At 37.9% G+C, this 27057-nt stretch overlaps 1 protein-coding gene across 3 annotated transcripts; it reads left to right on the top strand.

The window, feature by feature from the left end:
• Positions 1 to 22: 22 nt before the first annotated feature.
• On the top strand, positions 23 to 22654 carry LOC128231636 (P2X purinoceptor 4-like). Of its 3 annotated transcripts, none has more exons than XM_052944670.1 (12): positions 23 to 182; positions 1387 to 1540; positions 2674 to 2745; positions 4294 to 4372; positions 9084 to 9183; positions 10848 to 10934; positions 13077 to 13224; positions 13937 to 14067; positions 16268 to 16427; positions 16619 to 16720; positions 17046 to 17067; positions 17804 to 22654. In XM_052944670.1, exons 1-12 carry the CDS (start codon positions 49 to 51, stop codon positions 17815 to 17817), a joined length of 1203 nt encoding a protein of 400 aa, XP_052800630.1. In that variant the 5' UTR covers positions 23 to 48; the 3' UTR covers positions 17818 to 22654. The 3 variants fall into 3 exon arrangements, with proteins under 3 accessions (XP_052800630.1, XP_052800631.1, XP_052800632.1); XM_052944671.1 differs by lacking the exon at positions 13077 to 13224 and adding an exon at positions 12596 to 12740; XM_052944672.1 differs by lacking the exon at positions 17046 to 17067.
• The last annotated feature ends 4403 nt before the right edge of the window (positions 22655 to 27057 follow it).

Genomic DNA, 27057 nt, shown 5'->3' with positions numbered 1-27057 from the left:
TGGGTATAAAAGACTAGCCGGCCCGGAAAAGTCATGTGATTGTTCAAAATGGTGGCATTCATAGGGAAAGTGATAGGTGTTTTCTTCGAGTATGACACGCCAAGAATAGTCCATATAAAAAGTAAAAAAGTCGGTTTCATCAACAGATTTTTACAGCTTTGTATCATTGGATATATCATTGGGTACCATTTTTTTTATTTATTATATATCTTTTAGTGACTACATAAATTATTTGATTAATGGATCCTGTAACAGTGTAGTGCTATGTCAGGAACCCCTATGTCACTGTCTGATTAAACTTCAACTGTTGCTGTGATGGGTGAGTAAAGGCAATTTAAGGCTAAACGATGAATTTAGAATGTCACAGACACCTATTAGGTCAAATTGGTTAACTCCAGGCCCCAGGAATTCAACAAATAACCAGAAACATATAAATCCGCAATTTAAAGAGCATTCTGAGTACTTAGGATCAGTTTACATGTTGTCTGACATTGAAATTAAGATTTTTTAAACAAATCTGAATGCTTGATATGTTCATATTATAATAAGTAAGATTATAACCCAAAAGCCAGAATATGTAAGCATATAAGTAGACCCAGATGTTTTACACTTGCGAGATTCACCTTATTTTGATCTTTGCGTTAGAGGGTGGTACACAGAATACAGAATCTCTTAAATGGGCAGTATTCTCTTCTCATAAATGTTCCTGTCCAGGCCTTTTTCTATAGTACCCACGGGTCTGACTATCAGACCCATTCCCCTAGGAAATATATGATATTTTTCCCAATCTGAAAAAAAAAATCCCAATCAAATTTATTACCTGTGATTATTCATTCAAGTGATGAAGGTTTTGGGGTTTATTGAATTCAGAATTCGTTGTCTTTCATCACATTCAGAGATTAGTATGCAATATTAACTGTCATGATTTATTGCAATAGATAGTTACACTCTAACGGATTGATAATTCAGCCATTTCAGTTCTTTTGAAAGAGAAAAGAAACCAATACTTTAATAAAATCCTCATTTGCATGAGACAGAACAGCTTGTTGATATAACTGTACAATTTCTCAATTTTTTTATGTGAAGTGATTATTTTTTCTGAAAATGTCATATTTCGCACACATAATTTTTATTTCCCCAAAATGTTTAGGATCTTTTTCCCAAAATGGTCAGAAAAAGGCCTGCTGTCATGCCAGGGAGCATTGCAAGTACTTAGTTCATATTTAAAACACTGGAGATACTGTATATTGGCATAATCTATTGCAACAACAATTATAATAATAATACAGTGGATAACATAATTATTTCATATATATACAATCAATTTTCAATATATAATTCACATATTAGTATTTGCTATAAAGAACTTTATTTATTCATTTGAAGGTATGCCATAATATTTCAAAAGGGATATCAGGAGTTTGACAATGTACAGGGAGCAATAACAACTAAGCTTAAAGGAGTGGCAGAAACGAAGAATGTTTCCTCTAGCAACAGTAGCCGCATTTGGGACGTGAATGATTATGTTGTTCCTCCCCAGGTCAGTTGGTACTTTACATATTGTTTTGAAATTAATTCTTTATGCAACTTAACTTTGCACAAGTATATCTTTTATCAGACGCGGCCCAAAAGCAGCATCTATAGGAATACATGTTTAGAAAATTTTCAATGAACAAAGGTCAATGGCTAATAATTTTAAAATTGTAAACAAAGTGATGACTTTCCTTTTACCAATTTTTTCAGCTCTTCTTCATCTTTGTTGTAAAGGAACCATGTTGAATTTTGTGAATATGTGTAGTTACAAAATCTATATATTACAAGTTTTAGTAAATAAAGAAATGTTAGCCAGACAGCTAAAATGATAATCTACAAACTGATTCACTGCCTTTTCATTTAGACTGGTTGCTGGTCAGATGCAGTGGTTAATTCCCTTTGTCAAGGGAAAACACTGCGCTTGAAAAAATATGTACCAGCATACCTGTCGGAAACGTTAACAATAAGAAATACAGGGTACAATTCTGTGGTTTACTGCAATGCTAGGATTACTGAAATAACCAAATCATTTCAGGCGATTATGCACTTTAAGACATAATGCAGCAATATAAGGGCAAGGAATGACCTTTATAAACTCAAAATTGATGAGTTACGCACCTAGATATCATCATTTTATGTTTGGAATATTTTCCACATATCTTCTTAGCTTGTCCCGCAGACATTTACTGCGAAATGACTAATTAGCTGCAATTGGTGGGGGATACATGTTTTATTTAACCTTTAACGTGTTTCTAACAACATAGTCCCTCTTGGTTTAATATGTTATATATATCAATTCATGTCCTCCCTGCTTATTTCAGTCACTAATTAGAAATTTATTGAAATTTATATTTACCCTCATTTAATTTATGACAAAGAATATATAATTAGTAAATTTGGTGCAAGATATCTTGCATCAAATTTAGTCTTGTCACTGTCTGTTGTGCCATTTATTTGAGTTTGGCACTAATATTACCCATACCAGGGTGTCACTGTTTTAAGTTTAAAGTCAGTTCAAGTATTTCGTTCTGCTGCTCGTTATTTGCAAGCTTCTTCAAAATCAGTGTAATTCTAGACAATGTGACATCAACACTATGTCTTCAGGGCTGGTTATTGAAAGTATGTGTTTGTTCATTTCAGGAAAACCTGGCGTTTTTTGTGACAACCAATCTCATAGTAACAGATGGACAGCAAATGGGAGTGTGTGACGAGGTACAGTTTCCTGTGTTGCATGGTCTGTATGTGTTGCCTGGTCTGTATTGCCTGGTCTGTGTTGCATGGTCTGTCTTTGTTGCATGGTCTGTCTGTGTTGCATGGTCTGTATTGCCTGGTCTGTGTTGCATGGTCTGTCTGTGTTGCATGGTCTGTCTGTGTTGCATGGTCTGTCTGTGTTGTATGGTCTGTCTGTGTTGTATGGTCTGTCTGTGTTGTATGGTCTGTCTGTATTGTATGGTCTGTCTGTGTTGCATGGTCTGTCTGTATTGTATGGTCTGTCGGTGTTGTATGGTCTGTCTGTGTTGTATGGTCTGTCTGTGTTGCATGGTCTGTCTGTGTTGTATGGTCTGTCTGTGTTGCATGGTCTGTCTGTGTTGTATGGTCTGTCTGTGTTGCATGGTCTGTCTGTGTTGTATGGTCTGTCTGTGTTGCATGGTCTGTCTGTGTTGCATGGTCTGTGTTGCATGGTCTGTCTGTGTTGCCTGGGCTGTGTTGCCTGGATTTGTTACCTGATCTTGTTACTTGGTTAGTGTTGCCTGGTCTGTTTTGCCTGGTTTTGTTACCTGGTCTTATAACTTGGTCAGTGTTGCCTGGTCTGTGTTGCCTGGTCTGTGTTACCTGGTCTGTGCTACCTGGTCTTTGTTACTTGGTCTGTGTTGCCTGGTCTGTGTTACCTGATCTTGTTACTTTGTCTGTGTTACCTGGTCAGTGTAACTTGGTCTGTGTAACTTGGTCTGTGTTACCTGGTCTTGTTACTTGGTCAGTGTTGCCTGGGCTGTGTTGCCTGGTCTGTGTTACCTGGTCTTGTTACTTGGTCAGTGTTGCCTGGGTTGTGTTGCCTGGTTTTGTTACCTGGTCTTGTTACTTAGTCTGTGTTACCAGGTCTGTGTTGCTTGGTCTGTGTCACCTGGTCTGTGTTACCTGGTATGTGTCACCTGGTCTGTGTTTCATTGTTTTGTTACCTGGTCTTTGTTGCCTGGTATGTGTTACCTGCTCTGTGTTGCCTGGTCTGTGTTGCCTGGGCTGTGTTGCCTGGACTTATAACCTGGCCTGTGTTACCTAGTCTGTTTTGCTTTGGCTGTGTTGCCTGGGTTGTGTCTTGTTACTTGGTGTGTGTTGCCTGGGCTGTGTTACCTGGTCTGTGTTGCCTGGTCTTGTTACCTGGTGTGTGTTGCCTTGTGTGTGTTGCCTGGTCTGTATTGCCTGGTGTGTGTTTCCTTGTCTGTGTTGCCTGGTCTTGTTACTTGGTCTGTGTTGCCTGGTCTTGTTACTTGGTCTGTGTTGCCTGGTCTTGTTACTTGGTCTGGGTTGCCTGGTCTTGTTACCTAGTTGTGTTGACTGGTCTGTGTAGCATGGTGATAGGGCAAACTCCTCTTGTTTTGAAATAGTTTATTTAGGCACAATCACATTATTATATAACAAACACCTGGTATAGAATTACATGACAAAGGTGTAAACAATCATAACAAGACATTTTATATGAAAGATTAATTACTGAACTCATTGCATTCATCATGTTTTGATGCGTTTCAAACTTTGATTCAGGATGGTAAGGTGGCCGGGGCAAACTGCACACTCGATGCCAGTATCTGTTTGCCTGGGGAACCCCTTCTCACTGGAGATGGTAGGATCTGCCTTATTTCATTCATGATATAAAAAGTTACTGCTATGTAGTGATCCATTCCCATGTGAATGTGTTCTTAATTCTATAAACAGTATTAGATTCAGTAGTTGAACACATCTGTGTCGCTTAAGAAATCTGTGTTAAGTTCATATGCATGATATAAGGACCAATTGCCCAAGTTGAAATGTTTGAAAGCAAGGCATCTGTTGTAGATCATTTCAGTTGGGCAATCAGGAGTGTACATGTAGTTGTTGTTTTACAATCACACTGTCCTATCAGCTTGAAATCTCAACACCACGTGACTGAATGAGCATATTAATAAGAATGAAGTTACACAATTCCAATACAGAGTAGCCTAATGAAAAGATGGGCTTTGAGAATACATGTATGTCCAAAACTGGGAGTTTCATAGCTGTACAATCTGATTAGATTTTTAGCTCTACTGGCCAAAGGCCAGAAGAGCTTATGCGATGGTAATGTGTACGTAGTATGTGCATCCGTGCGGTCGTGCGTTCGTGCGTCGGTAAACAATTGCTTGTGAACACGATACAGTCTTCTCCTACTAAGAAATGTAACTCTTCATCAAGTAGCATAGGTCTTAAAATTGATGGACATATTTCTTTTAATAAGCTTACAGTTGCTGAAAAGTTTAACTTATTTTATACTACAGTTGCTTCTAAACTTGTTGAAAAACGTCCAATAAGCTTGAATAAGTATGGTAAAAGTTTTGTTAGCAAATATTATATTGATAAAGGTGTTAATCATAATAGCTTCTTATTTGCTATTGTGTCTGAAAATAAAGTTTTAAAACATTTAGATAAACTGAGTGCAAATAAGGCTACAGGTTTAGATGGCATTCCTGCTAGGTTTGTTAGGGATAGTGCTTCTATCATATCCTGTCCCCTCACTCATGTTGTGAACTTGTCCATTATCCAGGGGTCTGTACCTGATGACCTCAAGTCTGCCAGGGTTATTCCCCTTTATAAGAAAAGTGACAAGACTGAGGTTGGGAACTACAGGCCTGTTTCAGTTTTAAGTATTGTTTCAAAGATATTTGAAAGGGTCATATATGATCAGGTAGAAGGTTATTTAAATGATAAACAACTTCTCTACAGCTACCAATCCGGTTTTAGGCGTGGCTTCTCCACAGACACATGTCTTACCCATTTATCTGATTACATTCGTTTTAAGATGGATGAAGGTAAAATGGTTGGAATGGTTCTACTTGACCTTCAGAAGGCCTTCGATACGGTCAATCATGGTATTTTACTTATGAAACTTGAGGCTATAGGTCTCCATGCTGACGCTGTTAGATGGTTTCAATCCTATCTCTCAGATCGCCATCAGATTGTCGACGTATCTGGCACATTGTCCTCCGAGGCCACTGTCACATGTGGTGTCCCTCAGGGTTCCATCCTTGGCCCTCTTCTATTTCTAATTTATGTTAATGATATGGCCGCTGTGGTTAACAATAAAATATTACTCTATGCTGATGATACGGGCATCTTAGTAGCTGGTAAAAGCATATCAGATATTCAATCCATTCTTTCAAGTGACCTGGAACCTGAGTGGCTAGTGGACAACAAACTGTCCCTACACCTTGGCAAGACAGAATCAGTATTGTTTGGTTCAAAGCCCAAACTTAAGTCTAATCCCCAGCTTAATGTGTCTTGTAATGGGGGGGGGGGGGGGGGGGGGGGCAATTACTCCATCAAGTTTTGTCAAGTACCTTGGTGCTAAAATAGATCAGAGTCTGGCTGGTGAGTCCATAGCCAAGTCAGTTATTAGTAAGGCAAACTCCAGGTTGAAGTTCTTATACAGAAAAAGTAAATTCTTAAATATGCACACTAGAAAACTCTTGGTTATGTCCCTTATACAGTGCCACTATGACTATGCTTGTTCCTTTTGGTATCCAGGTCTTACCCAGTCACTTAAAAATAAACTCCAGACTACCCAAAATAAGATGATCAGGTTTGTTTTAAAGATGGATAACATGTCTCATGTTGGTCAAGAGCAATTTCTAAGTTTAGGTTGGCTACCCGTGTCAAAAAGGGTAGAGCAAATTATGCTTTGTCATGTCCATAAGATAAAGAATGGCCTTGCCCCTGAGTATCTTGGTGAACATTTTAAACCGCTAAGTGATGTGCACGGTTGCTGTACAAGGTGGATAGTTTTACCTTTGTTAACACTTGTCGTTTCTCCAAGCCTAAGGTTGGCAGTTTTGGGGCAAAGACATTCACAAATAATGGCATAAATTTGTGGAATAGTCTTCCTCAGAATATAAGGAATATTTCAAAACCTAACCATTTCAAGTCTGCCATCAAACAGTACCTATTACAGTCTTAAAGATCATTTTAAATTTTTATATTTAGCTATCATAATAATTTCATTTTTATTAGCATGTAGGGTTCTTATTCATACAAATTTCTTTATATCTTATCATATCTCATTGTGATATTAATAGAATAAATTTTTATTTTTAGCTATCATAATAATTTCATTTTTATTAGCATGTAGGGTTCTTATTCACACGTATTACCTTATATCTTATCAGATCTCATTGTGATATTAATATTGCTTTACAGTATTGCCATTTTGAATGGCATTTTTTTATTCCATACATTATGATCTCAAGTCTTCTGTTACAATACATAGGCCATGAATGCAGTGTAATAGGCTATGAATGCAGAGTAATAATGTTAATGAGTTCTGTGATATAATTTATGCAATTAATTCTCTGTGATATAAGATTATAACTTGTCTAGATTTCTTATCCTTGTACTTAACAATTTTGCTAAACTACATGACTATTCTATGGTTACTGCCACCAATTTTTCAAGGACCACTATGGAAATAAGTGAAAATCATTTTATACGCCCATGGTACGATGGCCGTATTATGGGAACACCTATGGCGGGCGGGCGGCGGGCGGGCGGTCGGCTCCACAATGTTGTCCGCTCTCTAACTTGAACATTTCTCATCCAATTTCCACCAAACTTCATGAAAGTGTTTGTTGGTGAAATATCTAGGTCAAGTTCGATAACCAGCCAAATCGCTTTAGGCACTCCAGAGTTATGGCCCCCTGAATTTGTCAAAATTGGCCATTTTAGCTTTGTCCGCTCTCTAACTTGAACATTTCTCATCCAATTTCCACCAAACGTCATGAAAATTCTATAACCAGCCAGGCTCTTCAGGATTATGGCCCTTGAATTGGTCAAAATTCTTCTTGAAAAGCTTGCTTCTCAAAGGGCCAATGTGACAGTAAGTTGTTTAGAATCCAAGAAATTATTGATGGGCGTATTTTGTGAGTGTCACTCTTGTTCTCTTTTTTGTGTCATCCTTGGTATTGTGTGTGCATTTCATGGTTTCTATTGTCTATGCATTGATAATGATATGTTATAATTTGTCTGCATTATAACGTGCCATGTAATGTGCATGTCTTTTTACCGAATAAACCTACTACTACTACTAGTCTTCAGTTTTGATTGTATCTCGATGAAACTTGTACAGTATCTAGATATCCATTACAGCTGGGTTCCTTTCGAAAACCAGCCAGATCCACCCATGCATGCCTAGATTATGGCCCTTGATAGTATAAAAAAATGCTATTGTGTATACAATTGGTTGTGAACACGATACAGTCTTCAGTTTTTATTGTTTCTCGATGAAACTTGTACAGTATCTAGATATCCATTAGAGCTTGGTTCCTTTCGAAAACCAGCAAGATCCACCCATGAATGCCTAGATTATGGACCATGAAAGTTTTAAAGAAATGCTTTCTATTTTTAGCCAGGTCTGCATGAGCGAATTCTAATTTTAGCCAAGTTTACATGTACATGTAAATTCAAGTCTAGAGTTAAGGGAGACAATTTGCAAGTCTAGGATTTTGAGAGACAATTTGCTTTTTGCTTCTGCAGTTGATTTTGTGAATTACTCTGCCTTGTTTTTGTTGAAAGCCCAAAGGCCATTTTTTAGCTTTAAGTTCTGTAGTTTGCACATTCATCTTAACAAAATTGGTTGTGAATGTTTAAGTTATGCACCAGGTGTCATTACTGGCCACACCCAGGGTTCACAGGTTTGGTAAACATAAATCTGGAAAGGTTTGAAAATCTTTTTGTGTGTTCGTGCATCCATCTCAGCATAATTGATTGTGAATGTTTGTTCAAGCCCTTGACTTTGGCCTTTTGACCAGCTTTTTTTTAACTTTTAAAACTACAGAAATTTTTACAATGAATACAGTTTTGAAAGCATTTTTTTTTGTCAGATGACTTTTACTTGGCACATATTAAAATAGTTCATGCAACTAATCTGCTTACAATACTTTCTGGGCTCAGATGTTGAACGTGCTGCGTTTTCAGGTAACCCAAACACAAAACATAAACTATATGGCTCTTGTCTTTTACCCATACATACATGCTCTGGATTGATATGACCACAAAAGCCATGCCAGTAGAGCATAGGCCATTTTGGGCCTCTTGTTTTTTTTTTTACTGTATTAAAGTTCAAATGAATATTAACATAAAAAAGGCTATCAAAATACTTTGCATTCGTAATATTTCTTGTAAAACAGCGCACTTGTAGTCACATTGTGGATTTGTTTATTTGTACCACAATATACAAGAATGACTTAAACAAATTGGAATAAAAGTTGGTATCTCAAATTGAACATACATGTATTGATTTTGAAGTGTAATTGTTGATGTATCCTCAGGTTATATGACTGGTGCATGTGTAGAATCAGATCGTTACAACAACACCAAGGTGTGTGAGGTGGTTGCATGGTGTCCTACAGAAGACGGAAGAAAACAATTGTAAGATAATTATGTTTATACTCAAATTAATAAAGTTCACGGTGATGATGCAAAGCAGATTCTTTCCATCCACATTCTTCATTCGCAGGTTCTATCTGGCATCGATACGGATTCTATACCTTATGTTTACATTAAAAAGTGGAATGCCGAAATATAAATCGTTGAAAATAATGTTTGTGATTTGATACCTAAAGAATAACTTCATTAACTATCGACAAACAAACACAAAAATGAAAGCCCCATATGATAGGGCCCCTATCTTTGTATTTATCTAAACGAATGAAAATAACACAGCGATCATAATTCTGACAGCAAATATCAAGCGAAGGAAACCTTAATATTTTCCTACTGTCAGCTATTTACATCCTGATAATTACGTTTATCTTTTCAAAGAAGGTATCGAAGTAGGTTTTATTTAATTTACTGCTTTCGTATATACTCTTTGTGATAAAAAGTGCAAATAAAGTACTCGCTTGTCGGTTCAGCGAAGATCCGGATTCTATCTTTTATGAGTAGTTGTATAGAACTTTGGACACCGGATATATTTTGTCACTCGCACCTGATTCTATCCAAGATTAATGACATGAATCGCGTAAAAATATAAATGATGTCTTATATCATTTTAAGTTATCCAATGTATGTTCGTCTTCGAAGTCCAGAAAGAAAAAATAACAAAATTGACATCATGAAATCAATTTTTGATGTACATTATTTGTTATGATGAATCTCATAATTCATTGTTACTGCTAAACTGACCAAATGCATGATGCTGACACAATTTTAGGGTCGCTGCAAACTTTTAAGGGTAGGTCTGCTAACTGAAAACAAACATTTTGTTCACGCCTTGTGCAAAATAATAAATTCTTATATGTTAAAACATCGGCTGCGATAATGACCCATGGTGCAAGCAAACGCAGAGATTATTATCGCTTAAGGCACACACAGACATTTTAATTACATGAACAACAAAATGTACTAATTACTTGTTACTCTCGAGATACGCGATTAGATCATCTTGTTTAAATAAATATGAAGCAAAAACCCAATTGCCTAATTTACATGAGAGTTATAAAGTCATGTGAATTGTTTGCATATACAATTTAAAGTAAACTATAATAACATTATGCTTCTTTGCAATTGCCTGAAAACAAATATTTTTGTTTAGTTTTTGATTGTTGCAACAAGGTGTTATTTTTGGAGCATAGATGCTAAATAACTTAAGTCCTGAAAGCACTGTTTCTGCTCATCGCCTACGTTTTTCAAGTGAAATTTCTTCACTTTTTTGGTAAATTTGACACGATTGTAAAACGACATCCCTTCAATACAAATAGATTTAAATTCAATTATAATATGGTCATTCTTAAAAATAGAGATATTTTCCTATACTCAAAAAGATAACAGTAAACATGCGAGAAATTGCTGAGATGTACTGAACGTTGCCGGATAGAACCAATAAATGAAAAATGTGGACGGAAAGAATCCGCTATGCATCATATCATCACTGTGATGTTATAGGTTCAAATTATTTTCCATTTTATAACTTGCATAACACTACAACTCCAAGGTCTCTATCTCTAGAAGGGTGATACAATGATATGACCCATTGTTTGATATACACCCATCTCTAGAGGTCATGCTATGAATATGATGTTTTCTGTTTACAGGCCAAATCCACCTGCTCTTGCTATAGCTGAAAAGTTCACAGTCTTCATCAAAAACAATATAGAATTTCCCAAGTTTGGTGTAAAAAGGTAAAACTTTACCATTTTCTGTAATATTTTGTTAAATTAATTGATTGCGTAAAGCTGTTTTGATTTTTATGCCCCCCTTCGAAGAAGAGGGGTATATTGCTTTGCACAGGCATGTCGGTCGGTCGGTCCGTCCGTCCGTCGGTAGACCAAAGCTTGTCCGAGTGATAACTCAACAATTCCTGGACGTATGGTCATCAAACTTCACATGAAGGTTGGGCCAGACCAGTAGATGACCCCTATTGATTTTGGGGGTCATCAGGTCAAGGTCACAGTGACCTTTAATGGTAAAATAATTTTAAAGCTTGTCCGAGTGATAACTCAACAATGCCTGCACTCATGGCCCTCAAACTTGACTTGGAGATTGGGCCTGACCAGTACATGACCCCTATTGTTTTTTGGGGTCATCTGGCCAAAGGTCAAGGTCACAGTCACCTTGAATGGTTAGAGGTTTTCTGTGTGATAACTTGACAATGCCTGCACCCATGGCCCTCAAACTTGACTTGGAGATTGGACCTGACCAGTACATGACCCCTTATGTTTTGGGGGGGTCATCAGGCCAAAGGTCAAGGTCACAGTGAACTTGAATGGTAAAAGGTTGTCCAAGTGATAACTTGACAATGCCTGCACCCATGGCCCTCAAACTTGACTTGGAGGTTGGGCCTGACCAGTAGATGACCCCTATTGTTTTTGGGGGTCATTGGACCAAAGGCCAAGGTCACATGTACCTTGAATGGTAAAAGGTTGTCCGAGTGATAACTGGACAATGCCTGCACCCATGGCCCTCAAACTTGACTTGGAGAATTGGCCTGACCAGGAGATAACCCCTATGGTTTTTGGGGGTCATTGGGCTAAAGGTCAAGGTCACAGTGTCCTGGAATGGTAAAAGGTTGTCAGAGTGATAACTCGACAATGCCTGCACCCATGTCCCTCAAACTTGACTTGGAGGTTGGGCCTGGCCAGAAGATGGTCCCTATTGATTTTAGGGGTCATTGGGCCAAAGGTCAAGGTCACAGTGACCTGGAATAGTAAAAAGTTATCCGAGTGATAACTCGACAATGCCTGCACCCATGGCCCTCAAACTTGACTTGGATGTTGGGCCTGGCCAGAAGATGGTCCCTATTGATTTTACGGGTCATTGGGCCAAATGTCAAGGTCACAGTGACCTTGAATGATAAAAGGTTGTCTGAGTGATAACTTGACAATGCCTGCACCCATGGCCCTCAAACTTGACATTTAGGTTTCTGGTGACCAGCTGATGACTCTGGATTTTGAGTTCATAGAATCAAAGGTCATGGTCATAACACACTTTATCCTCACACTTTAATGGTCATAATCTTAAAACTGCCTTAACGGCAACAAATCAGCTGTCATTTTGGTCCATGCATATTTCATTCAATTGTCCATATAATCCTGACAACATGGCGCTCAGGGGGGGCATAATGTTTGACAAACATCTCTTGTTTGCTAAGATATGTTTGTGCATGTGCATGTAGTTGTTGAAAAGAATATGGCTGCTTTATTCCAACTAACATTTAAAGATGCCAGTGCTTAATTGTTAGAATGCCCATTTTATTGGTTTGTTGTATACAGTTCCAATGTTGCTCATGTCAAAGAATGATGCCCATATTGTGTAACATTGTAATAAGAATTGGCAACTACAGGAGAAATATACCCAGTAACCGGGACGTGAGTGCTCTGGCCAACTGCAGATATGATCCCAACACTGATACCCAGTGCCCAATATTTCAGCTGAAAACAATTGTCTCTGGAGCAGATATTGAATCTTTCAATGCTATTGCTGTAAAGGTACCAACACATTTAGGATACATGAGGCTTTACAGGGGAAATAAGGAAATCTTATTTATTAGGTTCATAGCGGGTATTTGCCCTCCATGGCTGACTGAGTGTATCTTAGGGGACAATGTACAAATAAAGATGATACAAAGTTTCTGCTCTAAAACTGCATGTTATTTGCACTGTGTCCATCAAGCTTTTGAAAAATTAATACTGTCTGTAGTTTCAGGGCTCTCTGGACAAGGAATGTAATTGTTTCATTGCAAGTTTTCTTTTAGGTGCAAGAATGACTCCTATAATTATGTTTAGAGACCAAACCACCAAAAAATACAAAATGCAATCTTTCAGGAGAAATATTGTTGGATTTGATGACCAAAACGAGTTACGAAACTGCAGGTTTAAGTTGGAAGATGATAAGTACAAGTTCTGCCCTATATTTGTTCTTGGAGATATAGCTACTTACGCTGGTACTCAATTTGTAAACATTGCTCAAAAGGTAAACTTAAAAGTTCTTGTGCAACGTTGCATGTATTTGTTTGTTTAAACTGTTTACGTTACAAGTTCATATCTGTTTGTTTTTTTAATTTAACATTGTCCGTTTCTTATAGCGCTGATTCATAACATTTTAGTAAAAATTCCTTGAAAACTACCCCATAAGGCCATAGTAAGGTAATGCTGTTTTTGAAATGTTCAATCAATAGTGTGATATGAATTGGAAGTAATGTAATTATTTTTTTTTTAAGTGCAAGAAAACATTTGCCTATTTACTAGTCAGATAATAACGTAACTTAAACCAAACTTCTCTTTTATCAGTTTTGACTTGTTCAGTCGTGTAGTTATTGTGAATAATGATTGGGTTGTTTTCAAAGTATGAAACCTACAATAAATCATTACGTCAGAAAATCATTCCTTTATTTCCTCTGTAAAGAGCCTACTCCAGTCAGAATATAGTTCTCCTGTTAAGTGTCTGTTAGTCCTTCACATTATGCCTCTAAACAGGACCTGTGTTGGCTACTGGGCTTGTCCCTATAGCTCCCATGGAATAATTTATATATTGAAAAGTAAAAGAGGATAATCAACAGTCAATACAAAATTACTAAACGTTAAATGAATAAAAATGTAAATATGTTATTGATGAAGAAAAATATAATGTTTTTGATTCCATGTATAACCTTTTCAATTTACTGAGCATGTATTGTTTTCAACAGGGAGGAGTTATTCAAATCTTGATATCCTGGAACTGTAATTTAGACCACGGTGCTGAAAATTGCCTACCAGAGTACTCTTTTAGGAGGCTAGATGAAGAAAATGATGTACTTTCTCCTGGATATAACTTCAGGTACAGTAACACATATTGTCATCAATGCATTATGTACAATAAACTTGCATACTACTTCAAATATGTCCACTGTCAAATTTTGATGCATAAGTGTGTTAAGTGGACATTGTTTGAATGTTCCATGTACAAGTGTTATGAGTGGACATTGTTCGCAAATGTAACATGTACGAGTGTAATGAGTGGACATTGTTTGCATGTTCCATGTACGAGTGTTATGAGTGGACATTGTTTGAATGTTCCATGTATGAGTGTAATGAGTGGACATTGTTCACAAATGTAACATGTACGAGTGTAATGAGTTGACATTGTTCGCAAATGTTCCATGTACGAGTGTAATGAGTGGACTTTATTTTGTTTGAAAATTTTACATGTACGAGTGTTATGAGTGGACATTGTTCGCAAATGTTCCATGTACAAGTGTAATGAGTGGATATTGTTCGAAAATGTTCCATGTACGAGTGTAATGAGTGGACATTGTTCGAAAATGTTCCATGTACGAGTGTAATGAGTGGACATTGTTCGCAAATGTTCCATGTACGAGTGTTATGAGTGGACATTGTTCGAAAATGTTCCATGTACGAGTGTAATGAGTGGACATTGTTCGAAAATGTTCCATGTACGAGTGTAATGAGTGGACATTGTTCGAAAATGTTCCATGTAAGAGTGTAATGAGTGGACATTGTTCGCAAATATTCCATGTACGAGTGTAATGAGTGGACATTGTTCGCAAATGTAACATGTACGAGTGTTATGAGTGGACATTGTTCGCGTAAGTGTGTGATGAGTGGACATTGTTCGCAAATGTTCCATGTACGAGGGTGATGAGTGGACATTGTTCGCAAATGTTCCATGTATGAGTGTGATGCAAATGTTCCATGTACGAGTGTGATGAGTGGACATTGTTCTCAAATGTTCCATGTACGAGTGTGATGAGTGGACATTGTTCTCAAATGTTCCATGTACGAGTGTGATGAGTGGACATTTTTCTCAAATGTTCCATGTACGAGTGTGATGAGTGGACATTGTTCTCAAATGTTCCATGTACGAGTGTGATGAGTGGACATTGTTCTCAAATGTTCCATGTACGAGTGTGATGAGTGGACATTGTTCTCAAATGTTCCATGTACGAGTGTGATGAGTGGACATTGTTCTCAAATGTTCCATGTACGAGTGTGATGAGTGGACATTGTTCTCAAATGTTCCATGTACGAGTGTGATGAGTGGACATTGTTCTCAAATGTTCCATGTAAGAGTGTGATGAGTGGACATTGTTCTCAAATGTTCCATGTACGAGTGTGATGAGTGGACATTGTTCTCAAATGTTCCATGTACGAGTGTGATGAGTGGACATTGTTCTCAAATGTTCCATGTACGAGTGTGATGAGTGGACATTGTTCTAAAATGTTCCATGTACGAGTGTGATGAGTGGACATTGTTCTAAAATGTTCCATGTACGAGTGTGATGAGTGGACATTGTTCTCAAATGTTCCATGTACGAGTGTGATGAGTGGACATTGTTCGCAAATGTTCCATGTACGAGTGTGAAGAGTGGACATTGTTCGCAAATGTTCCATGTACGAGTGTGATGAGTGGACATTGTTCGCAAATGTTCCATGTACGAGTGTGATGAGTGGACATTGGTCGCAAATGTTCCATGTACGAGTGTGATGAGTGGACATTGTTCGCAAATGTTCCATGTACGAGTGTATTGAGTGGACATTTTTTGAAAATGTAACATGTACAAGTGTAATGAGTGGACATTGTTCGCAAATGTTCCATGTACGAGTGTAATGAGTGGACATTGTTTGAACATTTTTTATATTGTTTGAAAACGCTACATGTTTGATCCAGAACACATTGTTTTAAACGCTGTATGTTTAAGTTGAGTAAGTCCACATTACATGTTAGTTTAGTTAGTCTATGTTGTTCGAAGATGTTATAAATAGTTTTTAAATGTTACCTGTTTTAGTTAGTCCACATTGTTTGCAAACGTTACATGTTAAAGTTAAGTTGAACAAATTGTTTTAAACTGTTATATCTTCAAATTCATGTTTAAGTTATGTTAGTATACATTGTTTGAAAATGATACATGTTTAAGTTATGTTAGTATACATTTTTTGAAAATGATACATGTTATGTTATGTTAGTCCACATTGTTTGAACATGTTACATGTTTATGTAAATGCTCTTATATTTCCAGGTTTTCAAGATACTATAAGGATGAGAATGGTACAGACACCAGAACTCTGTTTAAAGCATATGGCATAAAGTTTATATTAACTTTGCAAGGACGTGCTGGGAAATTTAGCATTGTCCCACTTGTGTTGAACATTGGCAGTGGTCTTGCGCTACTCTCTGTGGTATGTTTGATGAAACTTTGGTGTTTAAAACTACATTTATAGCTGTAATTTTTTTCTCTATTTTTGTGGATTTCTGCTTTACATTTTGTGGATTTCTGCTTTACATTTTGACCCAAGATTAGGAATTATGGCATGAGTTCATGAATTCATTGATCTTGAATATATCTTGTTATTTTTTAATCTAATTTCAGGCTACAATAATATGTGACATAGTTGTGCTGTACGTTTTGAAATCAAGGGCTTTATACAAGGAAAAGAAGTATTTAGAAGTGGTTGGTGATGATGCATATGAGGTAATTTGCTAACATATAAGTTCTGGTGATTAAATGATTATGTTTCTCCGATTCTAATGGCCAGTATTTTGTTTTAGCTACTTCCATTCTATTTCCCTTAAATTATCTTTTATGTTATATCATACACTGTGTAAAGTGGACAGAGTTCCATGCTCAGTTGTTACGAACTGTAGATCTTATCAAGGTTGATCATACGGTAATGATAAAAATCATTAAACAACCCATTACATTTTAGCAAAAGGAAGGCTTAAAACTATTGGACTCCTTCAGCCAGTGATGAAAATTCATGCTGGTAAATCTGAATATTTAATCTCCTTTATTGTAGGGCTTTTCCAATGAACACAATGGTAATTTTAAAATAATGCAATCCCTATGTTATCACGCCCATAATAAGCATCAAGTAACAAGTGGGCGTTTGCTTTGAAATGCTTTTTCATCTTTTTTTCCTATTCACTTGCTGCATTTTGGTTCGCCAGCACAACGTGGTAAATTCAATGGGATAACTTGAACTGATCATTCTGTCATGGTAAAACACTGTCCATCAGGAGCATAAGCATCACAAATGTTGTTTTTTTTAATTCACCTAAGAACGTCACTTTTGAAAACTCTTAATTGTAGTCAGAGAAGGGTCCCAGCTAATTGAAATTACATTTTGTGGGTTTGTACTCACAAAATTGGAGAGTTCAGCATCAAAATCTGTATTTTTTTGCAATTACTTTGTAGAGGCATAATGACTAATTCCAGTCAAAGCTTTCTATGTAGATTTTAGACATAAAGGTTGGAATAATTACATGTGGACCTTGTCCTTAGCCATTCATGCTGTCCCACAGTGCACCTCCTATATCAACTTAGTGATATCTATATATCCCTATAACCTCAATATAACCACTTCAGAAATAAACATTTAAAATTCTTTTTGAGTTGAACTTATTTCAAGTAACATTGCCAAAAAGTAGACTGAAAGTTATTTTTCGATATAGCTATGTGCTTCAGATAAAAACAAATATGTCAATGGCGGTGTGTATATTTTGGCAGTGTGGTGGAATGCTAGATTACCTGTTGTTATGTTTAATGTTATTTTAGGAAATGAGGGATGACAGTCGAGCCGGCTGAGACCACATTCTGACAACTCATTTTCATGTGGACAACACAATTTGACGCTGTGATACTCCTTTGAAACTTGTTGTTTCACCCGCCTAGTTCCTCACTCATTCCTTTTATGTTGTTTAATGCTTTGGTGTAATATTTTTTGTTCTTAAGTGATATAATCACGAATTATTAAAGGTGCTGAATTGTAGATTTAAACCAAAAATTTGTTATTGTGATTTAATGTTAAAAGGTACAAAGTATATCCACATAGCATAATATATTGTTGTTTTCATCTTAAAAGTCCATATGTAGTGCATGAACATTTACATGACTTTATATATAAATACCAGGTTTTACTGATATTTATGTTGACAATGACCTATATCTGGGAACAAACTGGGTGTATGTATTGTAGTGTGTTTACCAAACTCTTATAACATATCAGTACCAGTTTCATACACAGCGTAAGTCTCACTAAACATAGGCCAATTTTCACAATAATTTCCATAAATAAGCCGTTATTTTTCATATTGTGTTTGGCTGCACAATTACTTCATTCCACTAGTAGTTATTAAATATGATAAGTACAACTGTAGTATGTTCACAGCTGTATTTTGGTACATCTGCCCAGTGGACCAAGTACACATGGTGTGTACAAAAAACAAATCACATCCATTCCATTCAGACATTTTTCTTGAAACTAAATTTTCAAATATCTCCAATATATAAATAAAGACAGTGACTACAGTGCTGTAAAGGCTTATGACAATAATTCATTGAAAATCAATAGAATCAGATTTTTGGCTGAGATTTCAAGAAAATTATATTAATCAATACATACATGATATTTGAAAATATACTTAAAGTACATTTTGAAATATTTTTTTCTGTTCATACTGTTATGTGTATTTGTAGATATAATAGATTTCCACAATAATGATGAAAAAAAACTGTTAAAACATTAGTTTATTATGGAAATTACATAACAGATCTAATGTTTTTATGATTTATTATTTGTTGTATCATTTTATGTCTTTAAAAAAGGATAAGTATTGTATTTTATACTGTTCAACATTTTTGAGACCAGGGCCCAATTTTTTGAAACTTCTTAAGTTCCTTAACAACAGGATTAAGCTTAGCTCATTATTTTTGTTTTGCAATAATTTGCGTAATATTAACTTCTTTAAGAACTTTTATACTTTAGATAGGAATTAAATTTATAATTATCACAATAAACCATTTTCCTTTCATGAAAGTTCAATTTCTAATTGAAATAAGCTTCTTAAGCCTGTTAAGCTTATTTTTTTTTTCGAGAAATCGGGGCCCGTACGTTCCTTAAATAAGACACTGTTTTCAGTTTGAATTAATTGCATGTTTTTTTGGATTATCTGCTACTTGTTTTTGTGATATTGGCAATGGTCATCCGTCATTCAGCCTCCTGTATGATCATATGTTAGCTACTTGTTTTTTTGGACATTGGCAATGGTCATCCGTCATTCATCCTCCTGTATGATCATATGTTAGGTAGTTGTTTTTGTGATATTGGCAATGGTCATCCGTCATTCATCCTCCTGTATGATCATATGTTAGGTAGTTGTTTTTGTGATATCGGCAATGGTCATCCGTCATTCAGCCTCCTGTATGATCATATGTTAGCTACTTGTTTTTTTGGACATTGGCAATGGTCATCCGTCATTCATCCTCCTGTATGATCATATGTTAGCTACTTGTTTTTGTGATATTGGCAATGGTCATCCGTCATTCAGCCTCCTGTATGATCATATGTTAGCTACTTGTTTTTTTGATATCGGCAATGGTCATCCGTCATTCAGCCTCCTGTATGATCATATGTTAGCTACTTGTTTTTGTGATATCAGCAATGGTCATCCGTCATTCAGCCTCCTGTATGATCATATGTTAGCTAGTTGTTTTTGTGATATCGGCAATGGTCATCCGTCATTCAGCCTCCTGTATGATCATATGTTAGCTACTTGTTTTTGTGATATCAGCAATGGTCATCCATCATTCAGCCTCCTGTATGATCATATGTTAGCTACTTGTTTTTGTGATATGGGCAATGGTCATCCGTCATTCATCCTCCTGTATGATCATATGTTAGCTACTTGTTTTTGTGATATCAGCAATGGTCATCCATCATTCAGCCTCCTGTATGATCATATGTTAGCTACTTGTTTTTGTGATATGGGCAATGGTCATCCATCATTCAGCCTCCTGTATGATCATATGTTAGCTACTTGTTTTTGTGATATGGGCAATGGTCATCCGTCATTCAGCCTCCTGTATAATCATATGTTAGCTACTTGTTTTTTGTGATATCAGCAATGGTCATCCATCATTCAGCCTCCTGTATGATCATATGTTAGCTACTTGTTTTTTTGATATCGGCAATGGTCATCCGTCATTCAGCCTCCTGTATGATCATATGTTAGCTACTTGTTTTTTTGGACATTGGCAATGGTCATCCGTCATTCATCCTCCTGTATGATCATATGTTAGCTAGTTGTTTTTGTGATATCGGCAATGGTCATCCATCATTTAACCTTCTGTATGATCATATGTTAGCTACTTGTTTTTTGGACATTGGCAATGGTCATCCATCATTCAACCTTCTGTATGATCATATGTTAGCTAGTTGTTTGCATGCAATTCGAAACATATTTTCCAACCTGGCTGCTGATATCTCCCAGCAGTTTCTATTGTTTTATTTATAGCTGTATGTATAGCTATAATAGGAGCCTGTTGTAAATATACAGCTGTAGTCATATGTATAGCTATAATAGGAGCCTGTTGTAAATATACAGCTGTAGGTGTATTTTTTGCAGTGAAAGTATTGCTAATCCTGTTCTTCATAGCTGCAGCTATACTTTTGAATGAAACAACAACTAACAATTATTTGCTACAAGTATACAGCTGGTGGCTTAAGCTATATTTAATAGATTTCTATTGTAATATTGTAACCAATGTAACCAATTTAAAAAGTGGCTCAGTAACAGTGAGACCAAAATATAGCTTCAACTATTAATTTATAGCTACAGATGTATATGAAAATACAGTTACAGCTGCTTTTGTTGTTAATAAACAACTAGACCTGTACTTTTGGTGCACAAAGTATTGTTACAGCTGTATTTTGTACTTAGCTATACTTTGAAAATCAACTGCCATAAATTACAGCAATGACTGAAAATATAAAACTGTAGGGTCTGTAGGTCACTTTGTCATATTGTATTTTTTGAGTCACCAAGTACCTTAGAGTTGGAAGTAGTTTTCTTGGTAAGGTATAGCACACCAGCTCCTTGTTTAAAATATTTGTGATGTTGTGCTTCTTACATGTGTGAATTAATGAGTGTTTTTCCCAACATTGTCCCCATGTCCGAATAGCCTGTGTCAGTTGAACAATAATCACATTTGGATAATTTATTATCAAAATACCTGAACTATTACATAAAAGGTATGTAATATGTTATGTGCAATTACTTATCACATTGTCCACTTTTGGATCATATTGTGTTGTCTTGTATTAATTCAAGTGAAATATTCATCAATTGCAAAAGTGAAAACCAGTTTTCATGTTGCCAACAGTCCTTTTCAAACACTGTAATGGTTACATATCATATTTATGTCATTGATATATATTTTTGAAAATCACCTTTATTGTGTTGTAATATTCTTTTAGAATAGAAATGATTTCCTGGTTTATTCTGGGTCGTGTCTCAATACTTTGGTTGACCATACAATAGGTGTGGGCCTGAACAGGGTTTGGTGGAAAGAACAAGACCAACATAATGATTGTGTGAAGTAAATGGTCCCTATGCTGAGGAAGACACGACCAAGTCACCATTAAAGAACCAAGCCCTCCATGTGTAAAATAAAAGCAATTCCAATTTCACAGCAGCTTGCATGATTTCAGATGACAAGAAACCACCAAAGTGATATAGTAATTTATCTACATGTATTAATAATGACCTCCAAATAAACTTCAAATAAACAGTAAATCACACATGCACGATTTCATAATGGTTGTGATCTGGTGTGTATTTCATTCTGACGGCTGTATAAACTAAACTTACAATGGGTAATTAATCATGACAATGAACATGATTTCATTAGATCTAGGTTTTCAGGACACCAGCACGTTGATGGTATACTGATCCATTTTCTAGTGAAGGTTGACAGTTAATTGCAGGTACAGCAACATCATTCAAAAGGCATTAATAAAATGTTTCAGTGGGCCAGTAGGACGGCAATATACATTTGTTAAACAAGGCTAGAAGTTTCAATTTACTCTCCCTCATAAAAAATGACTTTATTTAAGATGAAACTATATACATTGTATGTGGTAATCAGATAACTTAGTGTTTCCTATTAAATAATTGATAAAATATATTACTATGAAGTCAAATCGCTCTTTGTCTCTTAAGATAGAGGACTTAAATTATTTACTTGTTTGATAACGTTGGTAAGCGTAACCATGTTATAACTACATTGGAATTGATGATTGGTTTAAGTTTTAACCGTGAACCAATATGGGCAATTTATGATTTTTTGCTGTCCGTTGGTGTTCATTGTATAAATATTTCAACCATGCATCACAGAAATGATCAATTATTGGTCCTCTCCCAGCTGTGTTCAAATGACTATATCATGCAGACAACCTGTTGTTAATTGTGATAGCAGGAATATGAAAATGATTGTAGATTATTGCCTTTTTGTTGGTTTCCAGATTTTTTATTATTGTCAATTCAAACTTGAAGTCCTTGTAAATATGGTTTATATGTTAAATGTGTATAGACTGTAGACATTACAGCACAATAAATATTTACCATACTTGGCTTATATGTTTATTGGCATAATATTTTGACTGCGTTTGATCAACAGACTGCCCGCTTTATTAACTCCAAAGGTCTTGCCCTTGAATTTTAAAATTTAATAAAATTCATTTTGTCTGTTATTTTAACTATCCAATCCTAACCAAACTTGGCTACAGTGATTATGGGTGTAATATCTTGATTGTTTTCGAAAAACACTCGGAACACATGATTAATTCTGGAGTTATGGTCCTTCATTTGTCTATTTTACAAGTTTTACTTTAACCAGTCTCTTTTCAGCATTTATCCAAAATAAACCAAATTTGGCTACACTGGGAATACTAGCTCAACAAGTTGGTTCACAACTGTATGATGATCGAGCCCATTGTTCAAGCTGTTATGGATCACCAAAGCACATGGCTGCCATACAGAGTGGAGCTAGTTTTCCCTATTTAGTTGTACATGTACTAAAAAAATCCTCACTATTTTAAACTTATTATTCAGATATAAATGGCCAGGTTTTACACTAAAATTTGGTCGAAAACTTAGCCTATCATCAATATATTTACTCTTTTATGGTCTCTATGGTAATTTATGTGTGAAAAATATTTGGTTAAAAGCACTGTTCATTTTTTTCCGGTGGTCCTTTACCAAATGTGTTGAAAGCATTGTTGCCAGCTGTCCACAGATGATTCATAAGTGGTATATAGGATGGGCTAGCAAACTTATACAAATTCTGTTAAAAACATGTCAGTGTTTAACCCACTCAGTTTATAACAGTGTTTGCCCCTCCCTGTTTATGTCAGGGTTGACCTCACCCTGTTTATGCCAATGTTAAGCCCCTCCCTGTTTATGTCAGTGTTGTCCCGCCTGGTCTATGTCAGTGTTGGCCCCTCCCTATTTATGTCAGTATTGGCCCATCCCTGTTTATTGCAGTGCTAGCCCCTTTCTGTTTATGCCAATGTTGATCCACCCTGTATATGTCAGTGTTGTCCCACCCTGTGTATGTCAGAGTTGGCACCACTTTGTGTATGTCAGTGTTGTCCCACCCTGTGTATGTCAGTGTTGTCCCACCCTGTATATGTCAGTGTTGTCCCACCTTGTGTATGTCAGTGTTGGCCCCACCCTGTGTATGTCAGCGTTGTCCCACCATGTGTATGTCAGCGGTGTCCCACTCTGTATATGTCAGCATTGTCCCACCCTGTGTATGTCAGTGTTGTCCCACCCTGTAATGTCAGTGTTGTCCCACCCTGTATATGTCAGTGTTGTCACACCCTGTGTATGTCAGTGTTGTCCCACCCTGTGTATGTCAATGTTGGCCCCGCTCTTTTTATGACAGTGTTGATCCCACCTCTTTATGAAAGTGTTGGTCCCATCCTGTTTATGAAGTGTTGGCCACACCCTATTTATGTCAGTGTTGGCCCTACCCTGTTATGACAGTGTTTGCCCCACGCTGTTTATGTCGGTGTTGACCAAATCCTTCTTATGTCAGTGTTGGTCCTTTCCTGTTATGACAGTGTTCGCCCCATTCTGTTTATGTCGGTGTTGACCAAATCCTGTTTATGTCAGTGTTGGTCCTTCCCTGTTAATGTCAGTGTTGGCCCCACCCTGTTTGTATCAGAGTTTGCCCCACCTGTTTATGTCAGTGTTGACCACACCCTGTTTATGTCAGTGTTGATCCCTACCTGTTTGCCAGTGTTAGCCCCACCCTGTTTGTATCAGAGTTGGCCCCACCTGTTTATGTCATTGTTGGCCCATCTCTGTTAATGTCAGTGTTGACCACACCCTGTTTATGACAGTGTTGGTCCCTCCCTGTTTATGGAGGGACCAACACTGACATCTACAGTGTGTGGCCAACACTGACATAAACCGGGAGGGACTATCACAAGCATAAGCTGCGAGGGACCAACACTAACATAAACAGGGAGTGACAAACACTGACATAAACAGGGAAGGCCCAACACTGAAATCTACAGGTTGGGTCCAACACTGACATAATCAGGGTGGGACCAACACTGACATAAATAGGGTGTGGTCAACACCAACATAGACAGAGTAGGGCCAACAATGACATAAACACGTTGTGGCCAACACTGACATAAGCAGTGAGGGGCCAACACTGACATAACAAAGTTTGGTCAACACCGACATAATAAGGGTTTGGTCAACACTGCTATAAACAGGAGGGGCCAACACTAACATAGACAGTGTTGGCCCCACCCTGATTATGTCAGTGTTGGCCCCACCTTGTTTATGTCAGTGTCGATCCTTCCCTGTTTATGTCAGCGTTGGTCCCTTCCTGTTTATGTAAGCGTTGGTCCCTCCCTGATTATGTCAGCGTTGGTCCCACCCTGATTATGTCGGTGTTGGCCCCACCCTGTTCATGTCAGTGTTGGCCCCACCATGTTTATGTCGGTGTTGGCCCCACCCTGATTATGTCAGTGTAGGCCCCACCCTGTTTATGTCGGTGTCGGTCCCTCCCTGTTCATGTCAGCGTTGGTCCCTCCCTGTTGATGTCAGTGTTGGCCCCTCCTTGTTTATGTCAGTGTTGGTTCCTCCCTATGTATGTCAGTGTTGGCCCCCACCCTGTTGATGTCAGTGTTGGCCCCACCCTGTTTATGTCAGTGTTGGCCCCACCCTGTTGATGTCAGTGTTGGCCCCACCCTGTTGATGTCAGTGTTGGCCCCACTTGTTTATGTCAGTGTTGGCCCCACCCTGTTGATGTCAGTGTTGGCCCCACCCTGTTTGTATCAGAGTTTGCCCCACTTGTTTATGTCAGTGTTGACCACACCCTGTTAATGTCAGTGTTGGCCCCACCCTGTTTGTATCGGTGTTGGCCCCACCCTGATTATGTCAGTGTAGGCCCCACCCTGTTTATGTCGGTGTCGGTCCCTCCCTGTTTATGTCAGCGTTGGTCCCTCCCTGTTGATGTCAGTGTTGGCCCCTCCTTGTTTATGTCAGTGTTGGTTCCTCCCTATGTATGTCAGTGTTGGCCCCACCCTGTTGATGTCAGTGTTGGCCCCACCCTGTTTATGTCAGTGTTGGCCCCACCCTGTTTATGTCAGTGTTGGCCCCACCCTGTTGATGTCAGTGTTGGCCCCACTTGTTTATGTCAGTGTTGGCCCCACCCTGTTGATGTCAGTGTTGGCCCCACCCTGTTTGTATCAGAGTTTGCCCCACTTGTTTATGTCAGTGTTGACCACATCCTGTTTATGTCAGTGTTGGCCCCACCCTGTTAATGTCAGTGTTGGCCCCACTTGTTTATGTCAGTGTTGGCCCCACCCTGTTGATGTCAGTGTTGGCCCCACCCTGTTTGTATCAGAGTTTGCCCCACTTGTTTATGTCAGTGTTGACCACATCCTGTTTATGTCAGTGTTGGCCCCACCCTGTTAATGTCAGTGTTGGTCCCACCCTATTTGTATCAGAGTTTGCCCCACTTGTTTATGTCAGTGTTGACCACACCCTGTTTATGTCAGTGTTGATCCCTACCTGTTTGCCAGTGTTAGCCCCACCCTGTTTGTATCAGAGTTGGCCCCACCTGTTTATGTCATTGTTGGCCCCACCCTGTTGATGTCAGTGTTGGCCCCACCCTGTTAATGTCAGTGTTGATCCCTACCTGTTTGCCAGTGTTAGCCCCACCCTGTTTGTATCAGAGTTGGCCCCACCTGTTGATGTCAGTGTTGGCCCCACCCTGTTGATGTCAGTGTTGGCCCCACCCTGTTAATGTCAGTGTTGGCCCCACCCTGTTTGTATCAGAGTTTGCCCCACTTGTTTATGTCAGTGTTGGCCCCACCCTGTTAATGTCAGTGTTGGCCCCACCCTGTTTGTATCAGAGTTTGCCCCACTTGTTTATGTCAGTGTTGACCCCACCCTGTTTATGTCAGTGTTGATCCCTACCTGTTTGCCAGTGTTAGCCCCACCCTGTTTGTATCAGAGTTGGCCCCACCTGTTTATGTCATTGTTGGCCCATTTCTGTTAATGTCAGTGTTGACCACACCCTGTTTATGACAGTGTTGGTCCCTCCCTGTTTATGGAGGGACCAACACTGACATCTACAGTGTGTGGCCAACACTGACATAAACCGGGAGGGACTATCACAAGCATAAGCTGCGAGGGACCAACACTAACATAAACAGGGAGTGACAAACACTGACATAAACAGGGAAGGCCCAACACTGAAATCTACAGGTTGGGTCCAACACTGACATAATCAGGGTGGGACCAACACTGACATAAATAGGGTGTGGTCAACACCAACATAGACAGAGTAGGGCCAACAATGACATAAACACGTTGTGGCCAACACTGACATAAGCAGTGAGGGGCCAACACTGACATAACAAAGTTTGGTCAACACCGACATAATAAGGGTTTGGTCAACACTGCTATAAACAGGAGGGGCCAACACTGATATAGACAGTG

The sequence above is a fragment of the Mya arenaria genome, chromosome 4, assembly GCF_026914265.1.
Source record: "Mya arenaria isolate MELC-2E11 chromosome 4, ASM2691426v1".
In the NCBI taxonomy this organism is placed as follows: domain Eukaryota; kingdom Metazoa; phylum Mollusca; class Bivalvia; order Myida; family Myidae; genus Mya; species Mya arenaria.
The sequence above is the reverse complement of the archived record's forward strand: the minus strand, read 5'-3'. Positions and strand labels throughout refer to the sequence as shown.

Excerpts from the sequence above, each read along its gene's own strand:
- LOC128231636 (XM_052944670.1), top strand. The coding sequence starts at position 49 with ATGGTGGCATTCATAGGGAAAGTGATAGGTGTTTTCTTCGAGTATGAC. Across the intron at positions 13,225-13,936 it reads TTGTAAACATTGCTCAAAAG|GGAGGAGTTATTCAAATCTT; the intron begins GTAAACTTAAAA and ends TGTTTTCAACAG. Across the intron at positions 14,068-16,267 it reads TCTCCTGGATATAACTTCAG|GTTTTCAAGATACTATAAGG; the intron begins GTACAGTAACAC and ends TTATATTTCCAG.